Source organism: Pleurodeles waltl, chromosome 9, assembly GCF_031143425.1.
Source record: "Pleurodeles waltl isolate 20211129_DDA chromosome 9, aPleWal1.hap1.20221129, whole genome shotgun sequence".
NCBI lineage: Eukaryota > Metazoa > Chordata > Amphibia > Caudata > Salamandridae > Pleurodeles > Pleurodeles waltl.
This window is the reverse complement of record NC_090448.1, coordinates 350,180,802-350,207,214: the sequence shown is the minus strand read 5'-3', so window position 1 is coordinate 350,207,214 and position 26,413 is coordinate 350,180,802. Positions and strand designations below refer to the sequence as shown.

The 26,413-nt window shown below is 43.0% G+C and overlaps 1 protein-coding gene across 1 annotated transcript in view; it reads right to left on the bottom strand.

Annotated features, from left to right (window-relative positions):
• Nucleotides 1-3,883: 3,883 nt before the first annotated feature.
• GMFG (glia maturation factor gamma) overlaps nt 3,884-26,413 on the bottom strand; it is a 63,485-nt gene continuing 40,955 nt past the window's right edge. Inside the window, exons 4-7 of the mRNA XM_069206929.1 lie at nt 25,240-25,289; nt 24,195-24,277; nt 12,229-12,302; nt 3,884-4,585 (exon numbers count right to left, since the gene is read on the bottom strand). Of these exons, the coding sequence (XP_069063030.1) occupies nt 4,514-4,585; nt 12,229-12,302; nt 24,195-24,277; nt 25,240-25,289 (279 nt within the window). The 3' untranslated portion in view covers nt 3,884-4,513. The remainder of the gene's footprint in view (nt 4,586-12,228; nt 12,303-24,194; nt 24,278-25,239; nt 25,290-26,413) is intronic.

Below are 26,413 nucleotides of genomic sequence, written 5' to 3'. Positions count from 1 at the left end.
CCTGGCCACAACCCCTGTGGTGGTGATGGACAGGGGAGTGGTCACTCTTCTTTCCATTGTCCAGTTTCGCGTCAGAGCAGGGACTGGTGGTCCCTCAACCTGTGTAGGCTGGTTTATGCATGGAGGGCACCAAATGTGCCCTTCAAAGCATACCAGTGGCTTGGGGTGGATACCCCTCCCAAGCCATGTAACACCTATTTCCAAAGGGAGAGGGTGTTGCCTTCCTCTACCAAAGGAAATTCTTCATTCTGCTTTCCTGGACTTGAGCTGTTCAAGCATTAGGAGGGCAGAAACTCATCTGTAGGATGGCAGCAGCGTGGGCTGCTCTGGAAAACTCTTCAAACTGGTAAGAGCAAAGCTGGGGTTCCTCTAAGGAGCCTCCAGAGTGCAGAAATCATACAACCAATATGGCAACAGAATTGGGGTATGATTCCATCATGTTTGATACCAAACATGCCCAAGTTCAGAGTTACCATTGTGTAGCTGGGCATAGGTAGTGTCCTATGTCCAGTACATGAGTAAAAGGGCTATCCCGCACTCACGAACTACAGGAAAATGTAGCTTTAGTTCGTGAGTGGCACCTCTGCTCATGCCCTTCTGGGCTGGGAAGGCCTGCCATAGGGGTGATTTTCAGTGGCCTGGTGCAGTGGCCTGTAGTGAAAAGGGTGCATGCACCCTTTCATGCAGGCTGCAATGGCAGGCCTGCAGACACATTTTGCATGGGCTTGTATTGGTGGCATAATACATGTTGCAGCCCATGGGGAAACCCTGGTGTCCCAATGCCCTGGGTACCTAGGTACCATAGACCAGGAACTTATATGGGGGGGAACAGTATGCCAATTGTGGGGTGTAAAGTTAGGGACAACCAAATCAAGAGAGAGCGCACAGTTACTGGGGTCTTGGTTAGCAGGATCCCAGTAAACAGTCAAAACACACTGACATAAGGCAAAAAGTTGGGGGACCCATCCCTTAAAGAGGGTGTTTTCCTACCCTTGGCAACTGGTGAAGGAGAAATACAGATCACCTAAGGCATAGAGAAGTGAACGACACTTTTCACGCTGCTTCAATGTATTGATGACTGTATAGCTACCTAGTCCACCCTCCACATAACATATGAAGAGACAATTCAGGGATTACCAAGGCCATGTACAGTGCCAAAATGAAATGTAAAACTGCAAAGCAGAGGATACAGTGTGTTGCTAAGCCTAAAGTGCATGAACACATCTGCCACTTAGCAGATACACAAATGTGTAAAATTACTTTTTGATTGCATAGAGAGACCCAATGTGCATGTCCCAGCAACTCTTTCATTATGTTGACATAATAGTGCAGTACGTTACGTTGAAATCAGCATCTTGTCACAAGTTTTCACCCCATTTAAGTCTTCCGCTGTCAGTAAACTGAACTCTGGTGTGTACTACAGACACCCATTATTTAAAGCACTCCATACCATGAAATACTACTGTCCAAAAAAGCCGACCAATCAAAACTCTCCCTTATTTGGTGTGTGTCTCCCTCCTTTGTATCATTCACCCTCCAAGCATAGCCAAGCTTCATTTAGACTTTAGTGGTATCTACCGGTTAAGTTGTTCATATATCCTTGTCCTGGTGTTTATGTCTATTTTCCAGTGCCAGCATCTCTGTCCTGATGCTTGTGCATCCCTTTCACTGGCTTAGTTTCTCTGCTTCAGTGCCTCTCTTCCTATCTTGATGTCCTCACTTAATGACTCTGTGTCCCAGCCCAGATGTACTATGGTTTGTCTCAAGACTTGTGCCAGAGTCTGAGTACCCTTTCTTGTCCTATCATCCATGACTCCTGTGTCTCCCTATCCCACTGTCTGAGCTTTTGTGTCCCTGCATTCATGTCTTTGTATACAAAGGCCAAGAGTGCCTCTTCCTGCCTCTATGTCTCTTTCTTCATGTCCCAGTGTTTGTATCTTCCTGCCCTAGAGTCCATGTCTTCCTGCCCCTGAGTTTGTGTCTCAGTGCCTTTTTCCTCCCTCGCCTCCAATCCAGGTTTCCCTGGTCCAGTGTTTCTCTTTCCATTTTTGTGTCTGGCTGCCTTTCTGTGTCCCAGTCTTTGTCTTGCTATCACGTTATCCATGGTTCTTTCCCTCTCCCAGCATCCGTGTCTCCTTGTCCACTGTCCTTGGCTCAATAAGACAGTATATACATTCGTATCTCCGTGTCTTACCATCTATATTTCCCCGTTACAATGCCTATTTTTCCACACCTACATCAGTGTCTTGTTGAGTCTATGCCCTGGTTTCTCGGAGTTCTGTGTCCTTGACCTAGAGACCAGGTTTCTCTGTGACAGTATCCATCCGTTTCTTCCATTCTCAGTGTCTTTGTAACTGTGCCCCAGTGTCTCATTGATACTGTAAAATAGTTGCATGTATATGTGGCTTTCTAGGGAGGCGTCCTGCCCTTGCACGTGTTTTCTTCATGAAAATCAGACAACCAATACTTTCTCATCATCATTAGGTATTGCAAAATGCATGAGCAGTGTGGAATATACTCGATTTCAATGGCAATGCAGTTTCTACATTTATGGTGCTCAAGCACTTTATGTAAAACAGCCCTTAACACCCATGAAAGTCCTTGTTCATTCAGAAGCAAGTGTTAAAATGTGTATTTTGCATGCACTTGCTAATGGAGCTTAATACCATGTTGTTGTCACTGCTCTCTACCTGTAAAATAAATGGCACTACGTTTCTCTGCACAGAAGGTGGATTGCAGTATTCTATTCCTGCTACAGACATCCGCGAGTACCCTGTAAAAGTGATTTTTTAATTCTGGGATAGTCGACTTTGTCTTTTATCCTTCATAGGTTGATTCCAAGCACAATTCAGTTTCTGAATTATATTGTATAAATGGTTCACATTAAGTAGTAGCAGCCCCTAAAAACACCGAATTGCACACTGGTGAGGCGATGGAGTTTACCATCTGCACGCACTGGAACCATACACCCCCATGGTTTTCATAAGGCCAGCATAACAGTGGTTTGTGACATTTCAAGGTTGCTCCAAACAACTACTAGCATGTAACACTCCCTAGTCCACCACTACTGGTTAGACTGTTAGGTGATAGTCAGTGGGACAGGTGCCTGTTGAAATGCAAATTTACCACTCTGTACGTTGTCAGTAGTAGCACATCACATGCCGCTGCACAGGTGAACACTCTATGCACCCAACTACAGTGAATCGATGACAGGACCCGACTCCAAAAAATAGCGGGCGTGTTCCACCCCATACAAATGTCCCCTCCTAAAGATATGCCCTGATGCAGCCCTGATCAGATTAGACAGGGGAGTAGAATACCACCCATTGGTCAAATTCTTGGTTAACCCTTTCAAGACTAGGTAATCAGGCATCTACAATTGGGGACTTTCAGTGGCCTGAAAATGGGCGTGGGGTGGAAAATCTTTGCACAAACTTTACTTCTCCAGTCAAGGGACAATTTGCTTAATTGAGAAGTAACTTTAATTAACTAGTTAGGTTGATCCCATAACAAAGGCCTTCCTCATGCAAAGGATAACTAGCCAAAAGTGTACAGCTTTATAAAAAGAACTGCCCAACAATCTTATCATTTGTTAAAAAAAATGGAAAGAGGAAGTGCAAAAATATATTGATTCAGGAAAAGTAAGGGAATTATTACATTGCACCGATTTCGATGCCAACTAACCTTAAGGTGCAACACTTTATAATGATATACAATCTATATTATACCCGAATAAAATGTAATGAATTTTGAAGTAGTCTACCATTTCTGAGGTGCTGGCGTTTGCCAGCAGGATAAGGTTGGCACATATCACATTCACTTCACACTCCCACACCTAACGGTTTACTGAGCACACACCTGATAAAACATATTAATGTCACAGTTACTAATGAACCAGAATGTTTATTGACTGAAATAGTTAATGATGAACACTGGAGAAATCCACAATTGTGAAACAGTGGAAAAAGTAAACTCCTCCCACGGAAAGATTGTAGTGGATTATGGTGGCTGATGCATTTTGCACGGAGCAGTCTACCTCCAGGAACAGGGGGTATTTATTGTTTTAATAAGTGACCCCCAATGTGGAATTTACTATATATCATTACATTCTAAGAAACATTTACACTGTTAGTAAGTACTGTAGACAAAATTGTAACGATAAACAGATATTTAATTTAATTAAAGTTAATGTAATCAAACTTTATTTAAATGTACTTCCTTTTCTGTGAGTTCTTACTCTGCAAATATCATCCTGATGCAATAAAATTTTAATAAAGAAATCCACCATCAGAAACCTCAAATTTCTCAGAAAACAGATTCTGCCTTTTGGAAGTGTCCATATTCCCTGAATGCGATTGCCCAGGACCAAGACTTAATCACGAGCAAATACAACACAAAATCCAATACATCCAGTTATTTATTAGAGATGGTTTAAAACTACTCTGACTGCAAAACATCCCAGAGTACGTCTCGTTTTCCAAATCAGTGCATCTGTAATCTGACTTCCAGTCGCTCAGCGGAAGAAAGACAGCTTCTCCTTCAGCCAGGATTCTGTCAGGTCATCGGTATTCCGGATTTCAAACACCTGGGGAGGGACAGAGATTGAGAGACCTTCAGAGTTGGTCCTCTGAACAATGGAAGGCAACAAAGAAGCTAAGTGTAGAGCGGAATATTCTAAAGTGTTCTATTTAAATAATACTTCAAAGTCTGTAGTTTGAATAAACAAGGTTCGAAAATGCTCATTTTTGGAAAACAAAGCAATAGCATTTTGTACATACTACTAACAGGCACAATGTAGACCATGAATAGCCTTCAGAGGGAAAGAGAGTTGCCACGTGCAAGAAGGTAAGTGGTTCAGAAAGAAACAAAAACTATTAAAGGGAGGGCTGGACAATACAAATGCTTGGATGATGGGGACGGGGGGAGGTAAGGGGGGATATAAACAATGGAGTTCGGTGCAAGCATTGAGCACGATCTTAATGTGGAAGCCTGGCTGAAGCATTAACGAGAAACTTGTCAAGCACGTTTTTTTCCGACAAACTCTGCTTCACATTCTACTTTAATTGAAATAAAATGATAGAAAGGAAGTAAACTGATGATATCCAAGATGCGTCTTCTAACGCTGTTTATTAATACTACTGCCCCTGTTTATTCTGGGGAAATAACAGCCATGAACTCTAAATAAAAAGAGTAAGGCAGCACCAGAAGAAGACAGAGCCTAGGATAGCTCAGACGTACTGCAGCCATTTATGGTGGAAATGGTCAGCAGAATCCTGAATGGTGGCGCTTCAATTGCACTGCAGAAGAATGTGGCGGGTATGCTAATGTTTAAAAGTTAAAACAGATTAGATGCTTCCTGCTGCAGATCAATCTGCTTCACACTGTAGAATAAAGTTATTCAGCAAAATTACATTAACAAAAAGAGATTCAGGATTGGCAGGAGCAGAGCATCCAACAGTAGATTGGCAATAAAAACATTTTTTGAGTATATGAAACCAGTTACGTCCTTCGGCATACAGAGTTACCTTTTGTTGTGCAGTAGCTAGCAGGCCAGGACTTCAGTAAGGACTGGCATGCTGGACCACTGCTTTTGCCTTTACTGCTGTGTGCTAACATATGTGGGGGCAGAGAGGACAAGCCTCATTACTGCCTTGATGGATCGTGTCCGGCTTTCAACAGTGTCATTAAGTGCTGCATTAGTCTATGCGGTCAGACCTAGGCAGGTACTCAACCCTTTAATCTTTTATTTAGAAAAGATGTGAAGTAATTTAAGGATAAAATAATGACTTGAAGTGGGGGGTAAACTACCAGAGAGAACAGTAACATCGTGAAGTGTATCTTTGCACCAACACTCTCCAATCGTTAAATAAATTATTTTAGCTCAGTATTTTTAATAAAGCACCGAGGTACAACGTTTGGTAAGAAGCTCCTGATTTGGGGGTCCACAGCGTGGACAAAGGCTCAGGAGGTCTCTGGACACTGAATGCATGATGGCGCCAGGATGATAGTTTCTCAGATCTACTCAGGGAGGCCACTGCTCAGTATAAGTGCCAGTTTCCTCCATTTTGATGTTGAGAGGTCTATAAGGCAGTGATCAGAGGTAAAGCAGTGTCATAGATTAAAGGAAAGAAGGGGATTTCCCTGGAACATAATATCTGCGACCTTGAGTTGCACTCTCCCACAGAGGAGGTCCTTAGACAGCTTGAACAAATCCAATCTATGCAGAGGCAGACTGTTGAACTGGCCTGTACAGAATGACTATTTATACAGAGCAGAAACTAAACTGGGTGAGGGCAAGATAAAATGGTAAACTGGCTGGCGAAGCAGGAGTTGAAGGAGTGGATAGTTCCATCTTTTACAAACAAGGCGGTGCGCTGGTCATCACACATTACTACTGGCACTTATATGCTAGAATGTCCCCACCCCCAACAGTGGAGCTGGACTTCCCGAAACTGAACGACATCCCCTTTCCTGCTATTGCAGTGGCAGACAGTCTAGAACTGGATCTTCCCATCACCCCAGAAGAGATTCAGCATGCAAAACTGCCCTCAGGCAAAAAGCCAAGCCCTTATGAATTCCCACCAGAGATTTTTTTTTTTTAAAGAAATTCGCCTCTCTTCTCATAGCATTCCCTTCTTCAAAAGGACTTGTTAGGTAGGCCAACAATGCAATGATTTGAAAGAATGGAAACCAGGGAATGTATCTCTTATCACCCAATCTCCCTCAATACAGACATGAAGATCCTGGCCTGGAATCTGGTGACTAAACTATCCAAGGTCATACATTTGCTTGTCATTGCAGCCCAGAACAGTTTCATGCTTGAATTTGCACTAGCCTGAGCACATGAGCTTAAGGGAGAGGCATACCTCATACAGGTAGACCAAAACAAAACAAAAAAAAAAAGCCATCAATACAGGGGACTTGCCCTTCCTCCGTTTGTTGCTGCAGAGGACAGCTTTTGGCTATTATTTTCAGAAATTTGTACAGACCTCTATACAAGCCCATGTGCAAGGGTCATAGTCAACAGGATACTTTCCTCATCTTTTCACATATAGCATGGCACTCATCAGCGATGTCCACTTTCCCCTCTTTAGTCTGTCATAGTAATGGAGCCTCCTTTCCCACTGGATTAGATGTGATGTCCCATTGTGTGGTTGCCGCTAGGAAGACGGAGGACAGGCTCTCTCTGTATGCAGACAACCTCTTGTGTCACTATGTGCCTAGAAGAGATCTGCGCCCTGCTTCTGCCATGCTTCGCTCCAGCCACAGATTTCACAGTTCAAGATGTGGAGGCCGCTCCTTTTCTGTGCCAGCTGGTGCTGCTTAGAATCAGCTTCTTCTTTCGTTGTGCAGAATTCTTCAGGAGCTAGCCTTTCCTAAGTCCCTTAAAACTCATCTATTTGTGTCTTAATCCAATGGCGCCCCTACTCTCCTTACCCCTCTGATTTTTAGTACATGGCCACTGTTTGGAGAAGTTGTGCAATTTACAAATCATATAATTCATTCATTCCTTTGTATTATATGTCCAGCACCCCAGTGCTTACCTGCTTCAAATAGGACAGATCCTGAAGGTAAATGGGCCAATATATTTTCCAGTGTGGTGAGCCCCCTTGGTGGCTCTCCATTAGATGTGGCGAGCCACTGAAAGCTTGAGCCAGGCTCAAGCAAGAAGCCTGGCTCTACTCAAGGATCTTTTGGAACTCTGAGCCCAGAACAAGCCATGGTTTCATATGGCTTCTGCCTACCTTCTGCCCTCTATCCAGGACCTGGTATCATGGCCAAAGCTGCAGAGTGTGTTGCTGGGGGACCAAATTCGAGTCTCTGCATCAGATCAACATCCTATGATTCTCGGCAAATCATTTAATTTCCTCATGCCTATAAACAATGCATGTGACCTTGTGTAATGTAATTTAACTGGTGCTCACGTAAAGAGCTCCAATACCTTTGGTTTGAGTTTGCGCTACATTTCAAAAATTGCATAAAAATGCACTACGAGGTAAAAAAAACAAAGCCTTAACAAAAGGAAAGACAAATAGGTACCCATTTACTGGCTGAGATGTACAAAATGAACCTAGATGAAGACTAACTAGATGAACCGCAGCTTAAATTGTGTGATTTTAGGCAAATATTTTATTTCGCTAAAACTCTTTTTTCTTTAGTATCGCCTAGGAAAGAACTTTCAAATAGGTGACTTCAGACTAACAGTAGTACATTCTTATGGAGTACTTCTTACTGCAGTGCTATAATGTGCCCTATTAATGTCAAAGCTTCCACGTGTTAAAGAAACACACTTTAAAAAAAAAAAAAAATTGAAAATACTTTATCATAGTTTATATGATGTTTGTTGTATGAGTTACACAGCAAATATTTTCAGGGCTCGGCTCATGCAAAGGCTCTAAGGTCCGAGCCTGACACTTGGCTCAGTTCTCCTCTTAATTTGCTGGCTCACCCACCTCTACTATTCAATGCCCGTCACTCAAGGTAGTGAGTGACCATTTTAAGTACCTAGGGATGTGGATTATGGGATGCCCAGAGACTGGGATTTGAACACGGCGAAGTTCATCAGATTAAATATGATGAAGCTGTAGAGCTGGTCCACCCCGCCATTGATCATCCTAGGTCACAGAACACTCTCTTTAAGTTTGTTTCCCTGAGACGATTTTTTTATACATTGCAGAATTTCCCCGCCAACCTTCATAGTGCCCGTAACATGCGTTCTTGTGGCAGGGGGAAGCTGCCGAGGTTTTCCATGATAAAATGGACAGAACTTGAGTATGATGGGGCGCTTAGGACCTCAGACCTTCGGGCATACTACTGGGCTGCACACTGTGCTTGATTTATAAAAGAATGAGTGCTGATGGCCGAAGCTCTACCTAAAAGCTCACAGCCGGCGCCATTACATGTCAGCACAACAAATACCAAAGCTGCCTGGTCTGAAATTCACATCATGCTTCTGTAATCGACTACCAGACATTCGCTGTCACTTTCTCTCACCAGTGCTCGTCCCTGTCTTCCCCCTCTGTGACAGTTTTCCGTCTTTCTCTTTCCCCTTCATTTGTCCCCCTACCCCTCTTCCTCCCTCCCCCCCCTCCCCTGCTCTCGGGAAATGTCAGATGAGGAAAACTAAGCACCGGTTCCAAACCGGTCCCAAAAATGTGTGCTGGTAGGCCCCATCAGCAGCCACTGACTCAAATTAAGCACTGGCTTTGCAACTGGTTACATTTAATGATGAGCTTTTTGGGGAAAGACGTGATCCAAAGGTAAGGCTGTAATTGGAACTGTTAGAGTCCTGTGCAATACATTACCTACTGTTTGGCTTTCCACTTCCAATTGCGCTTCCCTTAGGTACGACTTTGCCTCTGCAGTTCTGGCGCAAGGAGCAATAACGCCCCTATTGCTGAAGGTACCTTACAAATTAAACCCTCTCTGGTGTGGATCGTGGTTGCCCTGATGTCGTGTCCAGTGGTCTTAAAAGCCTGGAACCTCAAAGGACTCTGCAAGTTGAGGCACATACGGACATCAACCCATATTAAATGTTTTGAAAAACTCTCAAACGAATTTAAACTCTCAAAGTCACTGTTACACCAGCATCTTCAAGTCCACCATGCAATTGGGGCCTATAAAGAGAAGCTAACACAGGTGCCTGTATTTAATCCACTCAAAACTAAATTTACGATTGAACCCTCGGGAACAAGGGTGTATCAAGAATATATACAGCCTTGATCGTCAGTGTACCTAGTATATTTGGCAAATTGTGACCGAGATGGGAGGGCGACTTAGGTGAGCTCCCAGTCTACCTTAGAATCAGGCACCTCGACACCACACTTGAGCATGTAATCTGGGTATGTCCAACAATTATACAGTACTGGGGAGAGAATACATGAGATCTTCAGGGAGGTCCTTGGTCAGCGTATTTCATTGGCTCCCAAGATGGCTCTGCTTGGCATCAGAGACTGGGTTTCACCAATGGCGGCCCAGTTCTGGTGGGGGAGAGCGGCTCCTAACTGCCAAGCGAGACACTGCCAGGAGATGGAGGGAAAAAGAAGCTCCCACAAAAGATAAATGGCTGGGGGATGGATCAAAAGGCTATTTACATAGATTGGGGGTGTGGCAGCAATTAAGTGTGTATCAGAGGATCGGACTCAATTACTATGACTCTTCAACAGGGGATAAGGCAAATTGATGATTTTGTTATTCATTTAAGTCTGCAAATGCCACCCTTGGCCATGGAGGGCTCTGTTGATTTGGACTCACTGTGTGTTTTCTATCTACGTAATTATCCATTCTAGTGCAATGTCTTTCATCGGTTACATTGTTCTTGTTGATAAACAATAAAAAGGTTTATTAAGAAGAAAAGAAAATATAATCTGAGGTACTGCAAATGCACATGGATCTCTCAAATGTACGCAATGGTAGTTTTATTCTATTCACCGTGCGCCATCTTATTGCATCAAGTGGGATAAAGCCTCAATCTCATATTCACAAAGGACATTTCCGCGAAAGTATCACAAGGCCAAAGGGTAGTTCAGCAGCCGTTCACCTGCACTGCTCCCATCAAATACTTAAGAACGTGAACGGACTGCCCTTCCCTACGTGAGCGGCCAAGATTTGGGGTGGATTCAGATAGTCTTCCACTTTGAGATTTTCAAATACTGGATGGCATGTGAAAGGGAAAACATATACTGCAATTCTGAGTTGAAGTTGCTCTTCAAAGAAAGGGGCTGAAAGACAGCATAAAGTACGAAAATTAATAAAGTGACTGATCCATTCACACTGAGGCAGATGAAGTGGACAGGGTATATGCCAGCTTCAATACTGTTTTTCCAGCCCTTTGGGGTGAATGGAGAGGGCATGCTGGTTATGAGATACCATGGCAGTAACACTCCGGAAACAAAACAGAGTGCTGGTACGCACACTGACTTAGCCATTTGCAGATACTTTCTATTGGTGAGGCGCAGATAAGAAGGCCAACCATATCTATTGTATTTCAAAGGTGTCTATTCCCGTTGTGCACAGAAGTACCGTTGAAAAAGAATAAGAATGCAAAGACATATCTATAAGGTGCTAAATCACATTAAGAAGGGGAAGAATTAAATGCACACAAGAACTGCTTGTGGTCTGTTTATGAGACAGTGCAATATGTGGAAAATGAAGTCGTCCAAAGTCTAAACGCGCTGGGGCCAAATACAAAACGTTTCATTCACTGGCTACAGAAAGACCCTCTGAAATGTATGTGCCTTCAAATTAAACAGCACCTTCCAGATGGCATTAGGTTGATAGACTGGATGATACAGTAATTCAAGACTTGGCCACTTCAGTTTCCAATGATGACGGTTTTGATGGCACGGGAGAGATCGGGAGCAATGTTAAACAGGAAAGTAAATTCACATGCCAGAAGGAAATGGCCCGAGCTTAATAAAGAGAGATTTGAAACTCAGTGGTATTCAGGTCAGGTCACTGAGGATACACGCAGTCATCAGAAAGGCAGCAACTGAGATTCCCTTGAAGTGTGCGCCGCATTCTTTGGGATTTGCGAGTGGGGAGCGCAACAGAGAGGAAAATGCACTCTCATGGGAATCAATCCAGCTATTTCATGGTTAAGTTATAGGAAAAATGGGAACTTCCTTAAGGTCCCTCATAGTGAAGGAGACAGCCCAGGAAGATCAAAAAGTTACAAGAGGAGGGTATATTTTGCTGTTCTCGGAAGTCAAATTTCACATCTCTGGTAGCTCCAAGTGTAAAGCGTTCATTGGTTCTATCTAGCCCGCAAAACAGGTGTAACTAGCGACACCAAAAAGATAGAAGTGAAAAACTCACTTCTAATTCTAGCTCCGTCAAAAAGGTCGTATTTGGCAATCCTACCCACCAATAATTTACAAGATTTGTCGTCATATTAAACTGGGTTCGATACCGAGAGGGTAACACCACATATCCAGTGCCCATTTGATTTTCTCCTGCAACAAAGCAACAAGAACACTGTTTTCCTTATGTTACACCTCAAAAGTATTAGCATAGTGCATTTAGTCTAAGAGGGGGTAAAGTAAAATATGGCAAGAGAGAGAGCAAAAAGCGTAGTAGAAAAAGAAAACGGGAGTGAAACGCAAGAAGAAACAAAGAGAGAGGACAATAACTTAAGCAAAAACCAGACAGACAGAAGGGTTCCAAATTAATGCAATGGCCGGAGTTTGTGAAGATTCTTGGAAACCGATAAAGTAACCCTGGATGTACCTTTGTTAACTCTGCTGTCTGGACCAGCCGGTTCTTGCTGCCAGCGTACATCATCTGCTGCTCTGGCTTGCAGCCTAGAAAAGGAAAGAAAGTCAAAGTATAATTATTCTGCAGGAGGAATCGGCTAGGAAGGGAGCGGGGACTGTGAATATGGGCTATGAGGTAAATTCAGATTATGAGGGAGCAATTTATGATGTGTGTCTAACGGTATCTGCATGTGTTTGCGTAAGAAATAAATATGGTTTTGAATGAAACAGAAGTGTGGCAAAAGGCAAGGGGGACAGGGGTTAATGTAGATCTGTGTATAACACGTGTATAAACCGGCGGCAGAACCAGGGAGGTCACACTGAGGTATACATATTAGACAGTGCGAAAAAAAGATAGTGGTGTGCAAAACTGGAATGCCCGTAAATTAGAGTTATTTTATTAATAAAAGATCAGTTAGTCGCTGTGCAAGTGCATGGTATTTATGGTAGCGCAAATGCTAAAAAGGCTTTGTATGCAGTAGCATTTGTTAGTGCTTTGAGCATATTTTCAGACAATTCACAAAGTTGGACAGGGAGACCTTTTTTTATAGACATGTTATCTATGAAGTAAAGCAATCTTAAATCTGCACTTAGAAGCTATTGAGCCTTTTCTTAATCTGGAGCATCTCCTTATTGTGATATACTCTAAGATGAACTGAACATTCTGAATGAGCAGATACCTTTGCCGCAAGATTTTCTGGCCCATGCAATTTTTTGACAATCAAACAAATTATTTCTTTGAGCAGGCCTTGATCGATATTTCTATGAGAATGGCCATTGGTCGCTTACTATTATAATCATATTGAAATTGCATGGATTGATTCTTGCAAGGGCAGCAAACTTGCATACATTTAGTAAACACTCTCCAGACTAGGACATCTTCCTTAGTAACAGGTGGTCCACCCATGCTCAGCAACATGATTTACAATGTTAAGCCATTTAGGGAGTGGTTACAAGCACGGAAACAAAGCTGTGCCTCAGGGACAGTGGATGGGAGTCTACATCAAACATAATGAAGATTAAAAGAAAAATAACCTCGCCTCCTTTTTAAGTCTCCGTTACAGACAGCTTTAGCTGTCAGTTGGCAAGTCCCATTCTTCCAATCAACATAATATAGTTATGGGCTTTGGATCAGCCCCTTGATCATGATTGGATAGCTTTGCTGTCTGCTTCCCTTACCTGCTACAGATTCAATGGCTTTCTTCCGTATTCTTGTGTTTGTCCACCCGCTCCTCTCCAAGAGCATTTCGGTTTCGCATGGTTTGATTGGATTAGTATCCTTACACAGCTGACTTTAGACCTCTTTTGTCCACTGGAGGGACCATTTCCTCTCCCTTTGTCTCCCTTTCCTCCTACACCCTTACTCCCCAGGCCCTTTACCCCATCTCACAGAATGTTCTTGCCACCATTTGATTTTTTTAACTGTTTTTACTTTTTTGGCATTCACTTCTCTATCTTAAATTGGGTATATGACCATTCCAAGATGGCAACCTGCTTGTGCGCATGCAAAGCCAACAGCTGTCTTGGCTAAGACCAACCGGCTTTACAAATACTTGTTTAAGGAGTCGTGCATATTTGAAAAGAAAACTTAGAAAAAGGAAGTGGAGGTCTGCAGTATAAAGTTACTAGGAAGTTCTATTGTTGGCTCTTTTGCTGCAAAGTTTCTGTGGATAACAGCCTCATTTCTGTGTTGGGGAAGGGAGTTCCATTTCTGCTAGGAAAAATACGGGGTTGCTTTTCACAGCCATCTGTATTTTTAAGAAATGTAGAGGAATGAAGGAAATGCAATGTAGCGGCTATTCACTCGGGATCAGCAATACTGCACAAAAGGGAAATCAACAATTTCTCTGAATATGAAATAACGGATTCAGGGTGGACACAAACGGGGTGGGAGGGAGGAGAGGGATGATATGAGCCACATAAGTGGGATGTTTCAGAAGATAACATAACTGTGACACAACATCATGGTATCTTCAAATATATTTAGTAATGGAAGCAGCAAAACAGTTATAGAATGCTCTCATGGCAATATTCGCGCCGTTTAGAGTTGAATTCATAGCGCACTGCCTGTGGAGATCATGGTGTGACATGTAGAAAGAGGGCAATGGTGCAGGAGGGTACTGTGAGAATGGGTGGAGTTTGGATTTTCGGTGGGGTTCACAGGAAGCTTTCTGTGACCTAAAGGTATTTTGTCAACTAAAGAGCTCTCGTGGATTTTCTCCCCATAGGTTACATGCAGGTGCCACGTGCAACTGCATTGGGGAAGGTGGAAAATTTGAGCCAGTAACTGGAGAATTTCCAGTGTTACTGTTGGACCTGGCTTTTTGACAGGGACATCCCCAAACTTTTTGCCTCCTTCCTCCTATTTTTTCTGACCTGTTGTTGTTGGCTTTTGACCTCTGGGCATTTTACCACTGCTAACCAGTGCTAAAGTGCATATGCTCTCTGTGTAAATTGTACTACTGATTGGTTTATCCATGATTGACAATTTAATTTACTTGTAAGTCCCTGGTAGAGTGCACTACATGTGCCTAGGGCAGGTAGATTAAATGCTACTAGTGGGCCTGCAGCACTGGTTGTGCCACCCACCTCAGTAGCCCCTTAACCTTGTCTCAGGCCTCCCATTGCAAGGCCTGTGTGTGCAGTTTCACTGCCACTTCGACTTGGCATTTAAAAGGTACTTGCCAAGCCTAGAACTCCCCTTTTTCTATACATAAGTCACCCCTAATGTGTGCCCTAGGTAACCCCTAGAGCAGGGTGCTGTGTGGGTAAAAGGCAGGACATGTACTTGTGTGGTTATATGTCCTGGTAGTGTAAAACTCCTAAATTCGTTTTTACACTACTGTGAGGCCTGCTCCCTTCATAGGCTAACATTGGGGCTGCTCTCATACATTGTTGAAGTGGCAGCTGCTGATCTGAAAGGAGCAGGAAGGTCATATTTAGTATGGCCAGAATGGTAATATAAAATCCTGCTGACTGGTGAAGTCGGATTTAATATTACTATTCTAGAAATGCCACTTTTAGAAAGTGAGCATTTCTTTGCACTAAAATCTTGTTGTGCCCTTCAATCCACGTCTGGATAGGTTTAGTTGACAGCTCCTTGTGCATTCACTCAGACACACCCCAAACACAGGGTACTCAGCCTCACTTGCATACATCTGCATTTTGAATGGGTCTTCCTGGGCTGGGAGGGTGGAGGGCCTGCCCTCACACAAAGGACTGCCACACCCCCTACTGGGACTCCGGCAGACAGGATTGAACTGAAAGGGGGCTTGGTGCATTTCTTAGACACTCTTTGAAGTCACCCCCACTTCAAAGGCACAACTTAGTATAAAACAGGGCCTCTGCCCTACCTCATCAGACACTTGCTGGAGAAGAAACCTGAACCAGAAACTACATCCTGCCAAGAAGAACTGTCTGGCTGCTCAAAGGACTCACCTGTCTGCTTTTCTACAAAGGACTGCTGCCTTGCTGTTGGCCTGCTGCCTTGCTGAACTGCCTGGCTGCTCAAAGGACTCACCTGTCTGCTTTTCTACAAAGGACTGCTGCCTTGCTGTTGGCCTGCTGCCTTGCTGAACTCTTGTCTGGCTGTAAAAGTGCTCTCCAAGGGCTTGGATAGAGCTTGCCTCCTGTTCCCTGAAGTCTCAGGACCAAAAAGACTTCTCTCTTCCTCTTGGACGCTCCGTGCGCCGAACTTTTTGACGCACAGCTTGTTCCGCGGCAAGAAAAACGCCGCACACCGACGCTGATCGACGCGATGCCTTCGGGACGACCGAAACTTTGCCGCATGGCCTCGCAAGGACAACGCCGCCCGACTTCCCAGGAGAAATCGACGCGACGCCTGCCGTGAGATCAAAACTTTGACGCACGGCCTCGCAAGGACGCCGCCCGACTCCGCAGGAGAAATCGACGCGACGCCTGCCGTGAGATCGAAACTTCGACGCGCAGCCCCGCAGAACGACGCGCAGCCAGAAAACAAGCAGGAAAATCCATGCACGGACCCGGGACATCTGGTACTCCCAGCAAACCACAGTAAGAGACTGTCCGCGCGCCGGAAAATGACGCACGACTCCCCGCGTGGAAAATAACGACGCAAGTCCGTGTGTGCTGAGGAGAAATCGACGCACATACCAGTTTTCCACATACCTCTTCTCCTGTGGCCCTCTGAGGAGATTTTCCACCAGAAACCAGGTACTTTGTGTTTGAAAGAGACTTTGTTTACTTTCTAAAGACTTAAGACACTTTATATCACTTTTCAGTGATATCTTTACAAATTCATATTGCAACTTTGATCGTTTTGACCTGAAGATACCCAGATAAATATTATATATTTTTCTAAACACTCTGTGGTGTATTTTTGTGGTGTGATGCTATGGTGTTGTATGATTTATTGCACAAATGCTTTACACATTGCCTTCTAAGTTAAGCCTGACTGCTCGTGCCAAGCTACCGGAGGGTGAGCACAGGCTGATTTTGGATTGTGTGTGACTTACCCTGACTAGAGTGAGGGTTCTTGCTTGGACAGAGGGCAACCTGACTGCCAACCAAAAACCCCATTTCTAACAGTTACCTAAAAATGTTCCAAAACATATACAACAACAATTAAGTTGTGAGGGTAACCAAATACAGTGGCATTCTGTAACACTGAATGGTAGTATTTAGAGCTTGAATGAAGTTTTCATCAGGCCACTCGCACAACCTTTCTGTACTGCACCTCCCACACCATCTTCTTTCCAAAGCCCCTTGAGTTAATTTTCACGAAGTTTAACAGGAGGCCTTAGGGAGGAATAATGGCCTGCATCAAAAAGGGAATAATGGTGGACTTTGACTAGAGGGAGCAGTTTAGGGGTGTGGGGAATACAACAAAAACCTTAACTTCTCTATACGCAAAAGCAATGCTTCTCTTCAACCATTATTTCACAAGCCTAAGGTATCCTTAGCAGCCAGTCATGACCAAGACTATAACCTCCACCTAGTCATTGACTATTAGTACTTAGAACAAGGGGAATTTTAACAATTGCACATCAGTGGAAACAGCAACAGTACACTAAAAGCAAAGGAAACATGAAAATGAAAAGTATATGAGAATCTGCGCGTGAAGAGAGCTAGTTATCTCATTCCACACGTCAGGGTCTAGGTTAGCATCAGCTTCAGCATTGGTATTTCTTGCTCAAAGTCTCAAACCCCAGCCCTATGCCCTGCGTGGGTACACAATACAGGGCACTTGGAGAACAGGGGTGACTATCTTCATGCTGCCACTGGTTCCAGCAGCCATAACAGGCTGTCTCTATTCTCGGCTCACTCCAGGTCAGAGCTCAAGAAGATGAGATTAGTGCGAGCCTAACTGTTCAGTGGATGTATGTAACATCTGCTTCCAGCTGGCTCCCAGTCCTTTTCTGTAGCTTCCACAAAAGGTGTTGATAGCTGTAAGGCAGATGTTTCCAACCTGCCAGCGCCACAGAGTCCAAAGAAAATGGACAGACATATAATAGAATGGTCTGGGAGGAAACTCAATAACTTCTTCAGACTGTTACAGGCTTTGATGCTTGAAGTTTTTGTGAATCAATAAATTATTTTCAATCAGACTGGTTTATAGGTTAAGTTATTTTTCCATGTCCTTCAATAACTCAACACCACTCATGTTCCAAGGTATGAGCTTTATTATTTGTAGGTTAAATTTAACAGATACAGCATTCTCTGTCTGTTGCAAGACATTATGGGCTTACCAAGAACATACATAGGCATGGAGCCTGCTGATTTCTTACCACTGGCTGGCTTTCCTCTTACTCTCATTAACTTGCTTTTTATTTGTGACTCAGCTTGTCAATCTTGTGTTTGTCCCGCCCATGGGGCACAGCCTCTTTATATTGTTTTTAGATTGGTTAGCTTCTCTGCTTGGTTTTCAATCACTCTTTTTCTTTTAGGGTGAGCACCATTCTTGACTTCAACGTGTTTTCCAGAGGTCTCTCTCATGTACTTCTCCCACCCTGCACTCGTTGTTGTATATCCCCTGTGTGCTTCTCCCCCACCGACTCCATGTTGCTTTCATCCGTTGAATCTCCTCCCCACCTCATTCTGTATTGTTTCCCCCACCTGCAACCTCCTACTCTTGCTTCTCCTCCCCATCCCCACCCTCCACATTATTTCCCTCGTCCACATTATCCTTCTTTCTCACCAACTGTTTCTCCTCTCCGCCTTCTGTGTTGCCACCTACACTTGCGTCCTCCTCCCTGAGCTGTTGCATCTCCATGCTGCTTCCATCCCCATGTTGCTTCCTCCCACCCATGCCCTCCACATTGCTTTCCTCCATCTGTGCCCTCCGTGTTGCTTCCCATAACCCAGGACCTATGTGTTGCTAGCCCCTCCACATCAGCCCTCTGTGTTACTCCCATCCACACTTCAAAAGAAAAGTTACAGTCCTAATTATCTGGTTTTTATTTTTTTTTAATTTACTTATCCAAACCAGTCAATAATTTTTTTTTTTTTTAAACAATTACGTTCCCTTCAGCTTCAGTACTTTACACAACGATATGTCTTTTTGTTGCCCTTTCTCTAATTATATCTGGAGTTATAGATGTACCGTGATTGCAGTGTTTCCAGTCCTCCCTCACACCACTATCCTTTATACGTCTGACTGGTATCCCACCCTTCAGTCACTCAGATAATATTGGGTTCAGCACATTCTGCCTTGCCAATAACAAATGGTCTGGCCCGTACATACATTATGTTATAAGCCATTCCGCCTTTCAATACAAAGACAGTAGCGGATTGTTTGTCTACCTACTATGTTCAACATTAAGTATATTTTTTATGAGCAGCATATTCGTTCCTTTGAACTCTCAGCCCTTTACACAACAAAGGGTGCTGTTCATTCTTATGTTCCTATCTGTTTCCATTTGTGTATATTCCATTGAGGGAATATATTGATGCCAATACAGCGAGGCTCTCCTCTGTCGCCTCAGGTTTAGCTCAATTATGTTAACCTGTTCTCATGAGCCGCTGGTACACAGGGTTCAAATTTTTTGCATGGACCATTCCTCCTTTCAAAAATGTGTTCCTATAATTAAGCCTTTCCCATATAAAGTCAGATGCCACAATAAGCAGCAGTCTGTTTATCCACCTCCCATGGTCAATATTACTTGTGTTTAAGAAGAGCAGCAATTTTGCAGTTTTTTTGAGCCCTTCACAAACACAAGGAGATGTGTCCATTTTTCACTAGTATTCTGTATCAAATGCTAGCAAATGCAGTAGCCAATGTGGGTAGGCTCTCTCTTGCTGCTTCTTTATTAGGTCGGACACCTAGGGTTTGATTCCTAGCATGGAACGGAACATTCCTATATATTTAAAAAAAAAAAAAAAAAAAAAAAAAAATCTTGTTTTCCAATATGTTTATACCAAATACGAAGTGTGAGCTAATAAATATTTTCCACCCCCCTCACACTTTTGCTGCTCCTTTCCTCCACAACACAATTGATTAGGACTCTTTCTTAATTAACAGTGCGCAGGTCGGAGCGTGATCTGTTTAGGGGCGAGCACAAAGCACTCCGCCCCTCTTCTAATCTCTCTTTAGGGGGATTTTAACCACGCCCATGTTATGTCAGTCACTTTCATTTGTTCGCGGGCTTGCCTTTTAAAATCATGCATACGTCATGTCTTTTCCGGTGTTTAGCCTTCCTCAAGAGCACCAATAAATTACTGGAAACATACGAGGCTCCATGTTTTCCATATGGTTTCTGGACTACGTTTTCTCTTTATTTCGCAGCATGATCGCGCTGTGTAAAACACAGCGCAATCGCTTTTTTTTTTTTTTTTCATTTAATGTGGCAAGAAAAGTCCAGTTAGGAGTTTACAACGCTAATAGCTCTTACTCGACGTGTTGCAAGACCCGCTGCATTGCAAATGCTCGTTTTAGATTCCTCTCAGCTGTGCTGAAATTGCCCTTGGGCAAGCGCGAACGTTGCGCTTGCTCTTATCAGTGTTGATTTAAAGAGAAAAGCAACAATGCTCTTCCTCATTTTCTCTGATGGGAGGCACTGCTGGAAAACATTCCTCATCGTGGAAATCTTTCAAGTTATGTAAAGGCCAAATTTTTAAACAAAAGGTAATCTTGCCTCTTGAGCCCTCCTTATTTAGTTTACTCCTTATTTTTTAGCACTTGGTTGACACTTGGCTTTTTGGTCATTGCAGGCTAATTTGAGTACCATAGAGAAATGGATTCGATGTCACAGCATTTGGGTAAGCTATACCCCAGTGGGAGAAACAGTGCTTAATTTGTGCTTGTTGTTTCCGGTGCTGAGCACCGGCACTTATTTTTGAGGGTCAGGTCTTATTCTTCTGCCTCAAGCATTTGCTGCAAGCAAAACAGAGATATGGACCGACGGAGGAAGGGAAACATGAAAAAGCGTCACAAAGAGAGAAAGGAGAAAGCTGCTAGAGTGAGCTGAAGGAGCAGGGAGTGGCTTTATATGGATTAAAGAGGCCCGAGATGGCTTTAAGATTACGCTGCCTCAGTATTACGTGTTCACACATTTAACTGCAGCAGCCGCTTGTTTAAGAGGAGGGCTTTGGGCACCGGCACCTTTTTATTTACAAATTAAGCACTGGGGAGAAAGGTTCTCTTCCACGGTGTACATACACATATCTGTCCTGACCATAGCTGGTATTCTATATTTTGTCAGATATTTATGTACGAAGCCAAGATGTGGTCCTGTATTCCTTTTCAATTGAGATTCTAAGAACAATCAGTACGTAAATCTCCAATTTGTTTTTACCCTTCACAAAACTCATGGCACCTTTCCATTCTACAATATCTCTTTTCTTATTAGTTTCCCAGGTCACTGTTTTTCCTGATGAGACCCCAGTATCCTTCTTTAAGGTCGGAACGTCGTTAACAATCTAAAAGACAGACCTTACCTTTTATGTTTTAAATGAAGAAAAATTACTGTACGGACAAATGTGCTGAGATTTTTAAATAGGCTTTTTCTGTGAGATACACCAGAGATTGGAGAAAGACCAGCAATTTCATGTTTTTTGTTCTTCTTTTGTGGTGTCCTTTTGTCACTTGGGGGGCAGTTCTTTCACAATTGCATTTGCTATTGTTTATCACAAAAGATATTTCATGCCATGATAATGGTTTATATCAATAAAAAGAATGTGTGTTCCTATATAGTTGGCTACTGGCTGTAGTGTATCTATCTAAGAGGCTCACTACAGATCACTAACTGCCCATATTCTAATAGTTTGGCTGATTTAGTCAGTGGCAACATTTTCTGCCTAAATAGAAAGTTTCCTAAAGTGAGTTTCACGTGAAAGTGTGCCTCAATAATAGCCCTCCAGCCATGCACCTCAGCATTGGGATGCTTTAAGCAGGGCTAAAATCATTGGAAAAGCCAAGGAGAGACCTACTGCAAAGGCTTGTTTATCTGTGATCCATACTTGTTTTTTTGTTTGGTTTTTTTTTTGGTTGTTTTTTTTTTTTTAAACAAAAAAACTTTTTCCGCCATGGAGATGTGTGAGGATAGCTCTCCCTTCTTTTACGAAGTGAATATGTATGCAGTGGAGCCACTCTTTCATCCACCATGACCCTGTCCACCTAACTGGGGTAACCAGAGTTGTTTCAGTGTAAAAAGACAAAAAGATACTAATACTAAAATACCTCTCAAGGGGAGTTACAATTCAATTATTTTATTTTTCTTTCCATCATGTCCATCTCTGTAATTTACTCAAGCTTTCATCTTTTTTGGAATCAGTAGTGTAGAATGAGCACAGTGGAAGAAGTTGGCCGTTGAGGAGGGGGTTACAGAGTGGCAGGTAGGGGAAATGGTTTTGTTTACTGCTTAAGTAAGAATTTTCGAAATAAAATATTCTCAGTATGCTTTGTTAAAATTAATTAAAAAAACGATACAAGATAAAGAAAGCCACAAGAGGAAACAAAGAAGAGGCTGTTAGAATCAATGATTTTGATAGGTGGAGTATTAGCACTCAGTGCACCACTCAGTCCTCAATGACACTCAAATCTTACCTCAGGGCAATGCAACAAAGCAAAGGCTAGCACCTTATGACAGAGTTGGGTGTGGTAAGCATACTGAGGGCCAGTGAGGCAAGTGTCCCAAACGAGATCTTCGAGGGGGTTCATTGAAAGGCTTGGGGACTAACATCAAACACTCTGAAAGATCCAGAAATGGTGGTGTACCTAAAGGATCCTTTCAGGAGTGTTATGTTCAAAGAGGGACCCCTGCTTTTAAGAGAGAAGAGAGCTGGTGTTGGGATCCAAGTGGGCTTAGAAGGTCAGTACGTGGATGAAATCCGTCTTGATTTTCACCATCCAGGTTTGGATTTTTAGGAAAGAAAAGGCTTGACAAACTGGGGTTACCAGAAATCATGCCCTAGGAGAGGGAAACATCCAAAAATGAGAAATAGCATTGATAAGGCTGCTATTCACGGAATTTGAAATATGTTAGAGTGAACAGTAGGATTAGAGGAAACAAGAATATGAGAAAACTAAGCCAGACTGGGTGTGTAAATGAAGACCCGCTGGGAAACTGGTGAGGTACCTGAGGGGCTTTATGAGGAGGCAGATTCACAGGTTTCATTTGGCTATTTGTACATTGCTTTAATTTCGTAGGTACAATAGTTCTTCTTTTGTACATTCACCAGCCTATGAAATCTTGCATACATTGACAACTCTGAACAATTGTTGGGCACAACTAAATGCAAAACTCGTTTGTGGTTGAAAAGAAGAGCCATTTGCCTGATGAGACTGTTATTGTTAATTAGCACTTTTATAGAATACAAACGGTCATTATTATGTAATCACACCTTTCTTGTTTAGGTGTATAAGTGCATGGAGTAGACTGGGTGCAGTTTGATCACCAGACAGATTTTCTGCAAGGATCAGAAAAATTCCACGGACAGGGCAATCCTTTGTTTGGGAGGAATCCACAATTTTACACAAGTAGTAGTCACAAAAAAACAATGCCAAGATCATCTACTCTTATTAAGATTCTGAGTTCTATGAATAGAAAACAAGAAAAGCAAGCACATGAGAAGACGTGTACCTAAGCATGATCACGTCAGAAAAAGAGCACAAGAGAAACATGCTAAGTGGCATCATGAAACAAGATGCTTTGTAATCAGCAAAACTGCAGTTCTTAATAGTACGCACTATAGTCGAACCGTAGATCTTTAAACATGTTTACAGGAAATGGGGAATTTGCTCAGAGAGTCTATGAAGGCGATGGTATATGAAGTTGTAGGGACAATGCGGTAAACAGAAATACAACAGTAAAAGAACTGGGGGCATGTGCTAACACTGCAAACTGTGATACATGAGTGTGAAAACATGTTGTAGATTTAAAGAAATGCTGAACTCTACAGCAAGGAAGCTTTTAAGAGGCAATGTATTTAAACAATAATGTATTTGCTGCCCTCCAGATTACAATAGGCTTTGAATACTTGTAGAACTCAAGAGGACCACTGAAATACCCAGGGGAATCCAAAGTTCAAGTGGCTCAGAGAACTCCAGATCTACAAAGAATGCCCGAGCACCACAAAAATTCAACAGAACACTGAACATGAGAGAATCAGGGAGCTGGACTACACCGGGCCCGGTAAAGAAAACCTCCTGGGCCATCACAGAGCTTTGACATTTGCCAGCACAATGCTTCTGGTTTTGAATACCTAGTAAGGTCAATAAAGCCTTGAAAAGAGCCCAAGCCTTCAGGACTGTATTCAAACTCAAGACCATCATCAGTAATGTCTCATGACCTGTGCTCTTCAATGATAGTAGACCTAGTACGTTTTTCATCACTAATAATCATTTTTTTTTGTTCCACCGCAGTTTTTCCTATCCATGCTGAAACATCTTAAACTCTCACATATCACTCGGTAACACAGCCACAGAAATACAGTGTTAGAGGGAACAGAACAAGACTGACTTACCCACAGGACTGGAGAAGATGAAGCAGAGAGGGTAAGATACACGGCCATCGCTGTGATCATATTTATAACTGTAAACTAGAAATGTAAAAAAATGCAGTCAAGGAAGCTACACCAGATACTTCATCAACTTTTCCACCAAGAAGCCTGAAGCAGTATACACTCCTGGAATGAAAGCACAGATGCTGCATTGTACTATTCCAGAAATCAATGTACTGGCATGGTGTGTGACTCGGGTTCTTCCACAGTGTCCTTACATGTTCTGCCTTCCTCCTTACAGTAACGCCTAAGAATTGCCTTTCCAGGCAATAGTATTTGCCTGTGGCCTGCCATCCCACGGTATTTTATACCACTGCAGCTTAGGATCCTACACAGTGCACGATACACTGACCATATAGCTTATATTCCCAAAACAGTGTTCCCCCTCCAAGCATCTGAGTTGCGATGCTGTCCAGATTTCTGACCTAGAGCGTGCATAGAACACAATCACAGCTATATGCTTGGAAAACTAAAGAATGTGGAGTTTTGGGGTTTGTGGAAGTTGACCAGATTTCTTACAGATCGCTAGTAAAGCCCTTAGCACTTTCATGGTAAAGCACTCATGGTCTCGCCTGAAGTACCATTATACCTTTAGAAACCACAGCCACTAGAAACCAAACACCTCAGTGCATCCCAAGAGTCTACATACAAATGCCCAGGGTACCATGCACTCGACTGCCCTGGTATTCCATAGGATCATGACCTGCTGCCCCAAAGCAGAGGTTTTCTATAAGTCTGCTATTCAAGAGTATTGCTTGTCCTTGGTGTTCAAGGTTATCAGGTCCTGCACCTCTTATGTCAAGGAGTGCTAGGGTATCACACATTTTGCTCCCTATCGTCCCAGGGTAATGCATCCCTTTTTCCCTAGAATCGAACAGCAAATAAAGCCAGTGCACTGTATACATGCGGTTTATCTGTAAAATATCCTGTCCATCCCGCAGTATCATAGTATTGTACCCACTGGACTCTGTAGTGAGCACACAGATTTACATAAACAACTTAAGGATATCTGGGCTGTCGTTCTGGCAGTTCGTTTTTCAGCTCCTCTGGGGAGATATCCTAAAACAAAGAGTGGAAAAATATTAAGGTACTGCGAAAAAAATGCAACAGAACAATGAGTACTAGAGACAAAATGGAAAATCCAGACAAAAGGGAAAAAATGCACGAGTAAAAGAATGTTAATGAAATGCACAAAGATGAGAAGGAATAAATGAGTGCGATTGTAGGAATAAAAAGAGTGAGCTATTGTGACTTATTTTTGTTGAAAATAAACAGTTGACCCAGACAGAAATCATTCCAGAGCTACTTCAAGATTAAAACAGTGACACGTGAAACATCTTTGTTTTCGGAAAGGAGAAGAAAACAGACATGAAAAAAGATTAAATTCTCTTTCTGACGGACCTCGGCAAATTTCCGAGAAAGGTATCCTGTCCAGCAGTGCAGGGCTGTGGCGTGGAGCTACTCAAGGAGATGACCAGTGGAGGCAAAGCTGGAGGTTGCAGCGAAAGGACAGGAGAACGGCTGGGAAATGGCGCTTCCGGAGGAAGTCATAGCAGCTACGGTGGCTGTGGAGGTAAAGTGGGGAGGAGAAAGTAGGGGTGGTAGCCATGGTGGGAGGATGACAGTTGCATGAAGGCAGAGAAAGGGATAAAGTGGCAGTAACTAGGCCGAGACGATACGCGATCAGGGAAGGTGGTAGCAGCAGGGTTGAAAAGAACACAGCAACAGGAGGAAAAATAGCAAATTTAGAGGGGGAAGGCGACAGCGGCTAGAAGGAAAGTGGCAGCAGCTGAGGGAGAAGAAGGGAGTGTGTTAACAATGGCACATGTAGATGCAGAGAGGCGCTTTCAGAAGAAAAACTGCAGTGTTAACATTGAGGCTCTGAACAGAGTGGATGAAATAAATGGAATAATAAAATAAAAAAATAAAAATGATATAAGAAAGGAAGAGGAGGGCGAAGTTTGAGCAAATGAAGGACAAGCAGACAATAAGAAAACGATGTAAATGTGTAAAGAGAGAAAGTGCCTGGAGTAGACCATACATTCTTTTGGATGAAAACAAAATACCCATCTTGTACCACACCAATGACTGCTGTAGAGGGTTGGAACGAGGGAATATCCATCTCTCCATTATAACTCATCACGCAAGACTTCCTCAACCACAACCCCAAACCAGAAGGTTAA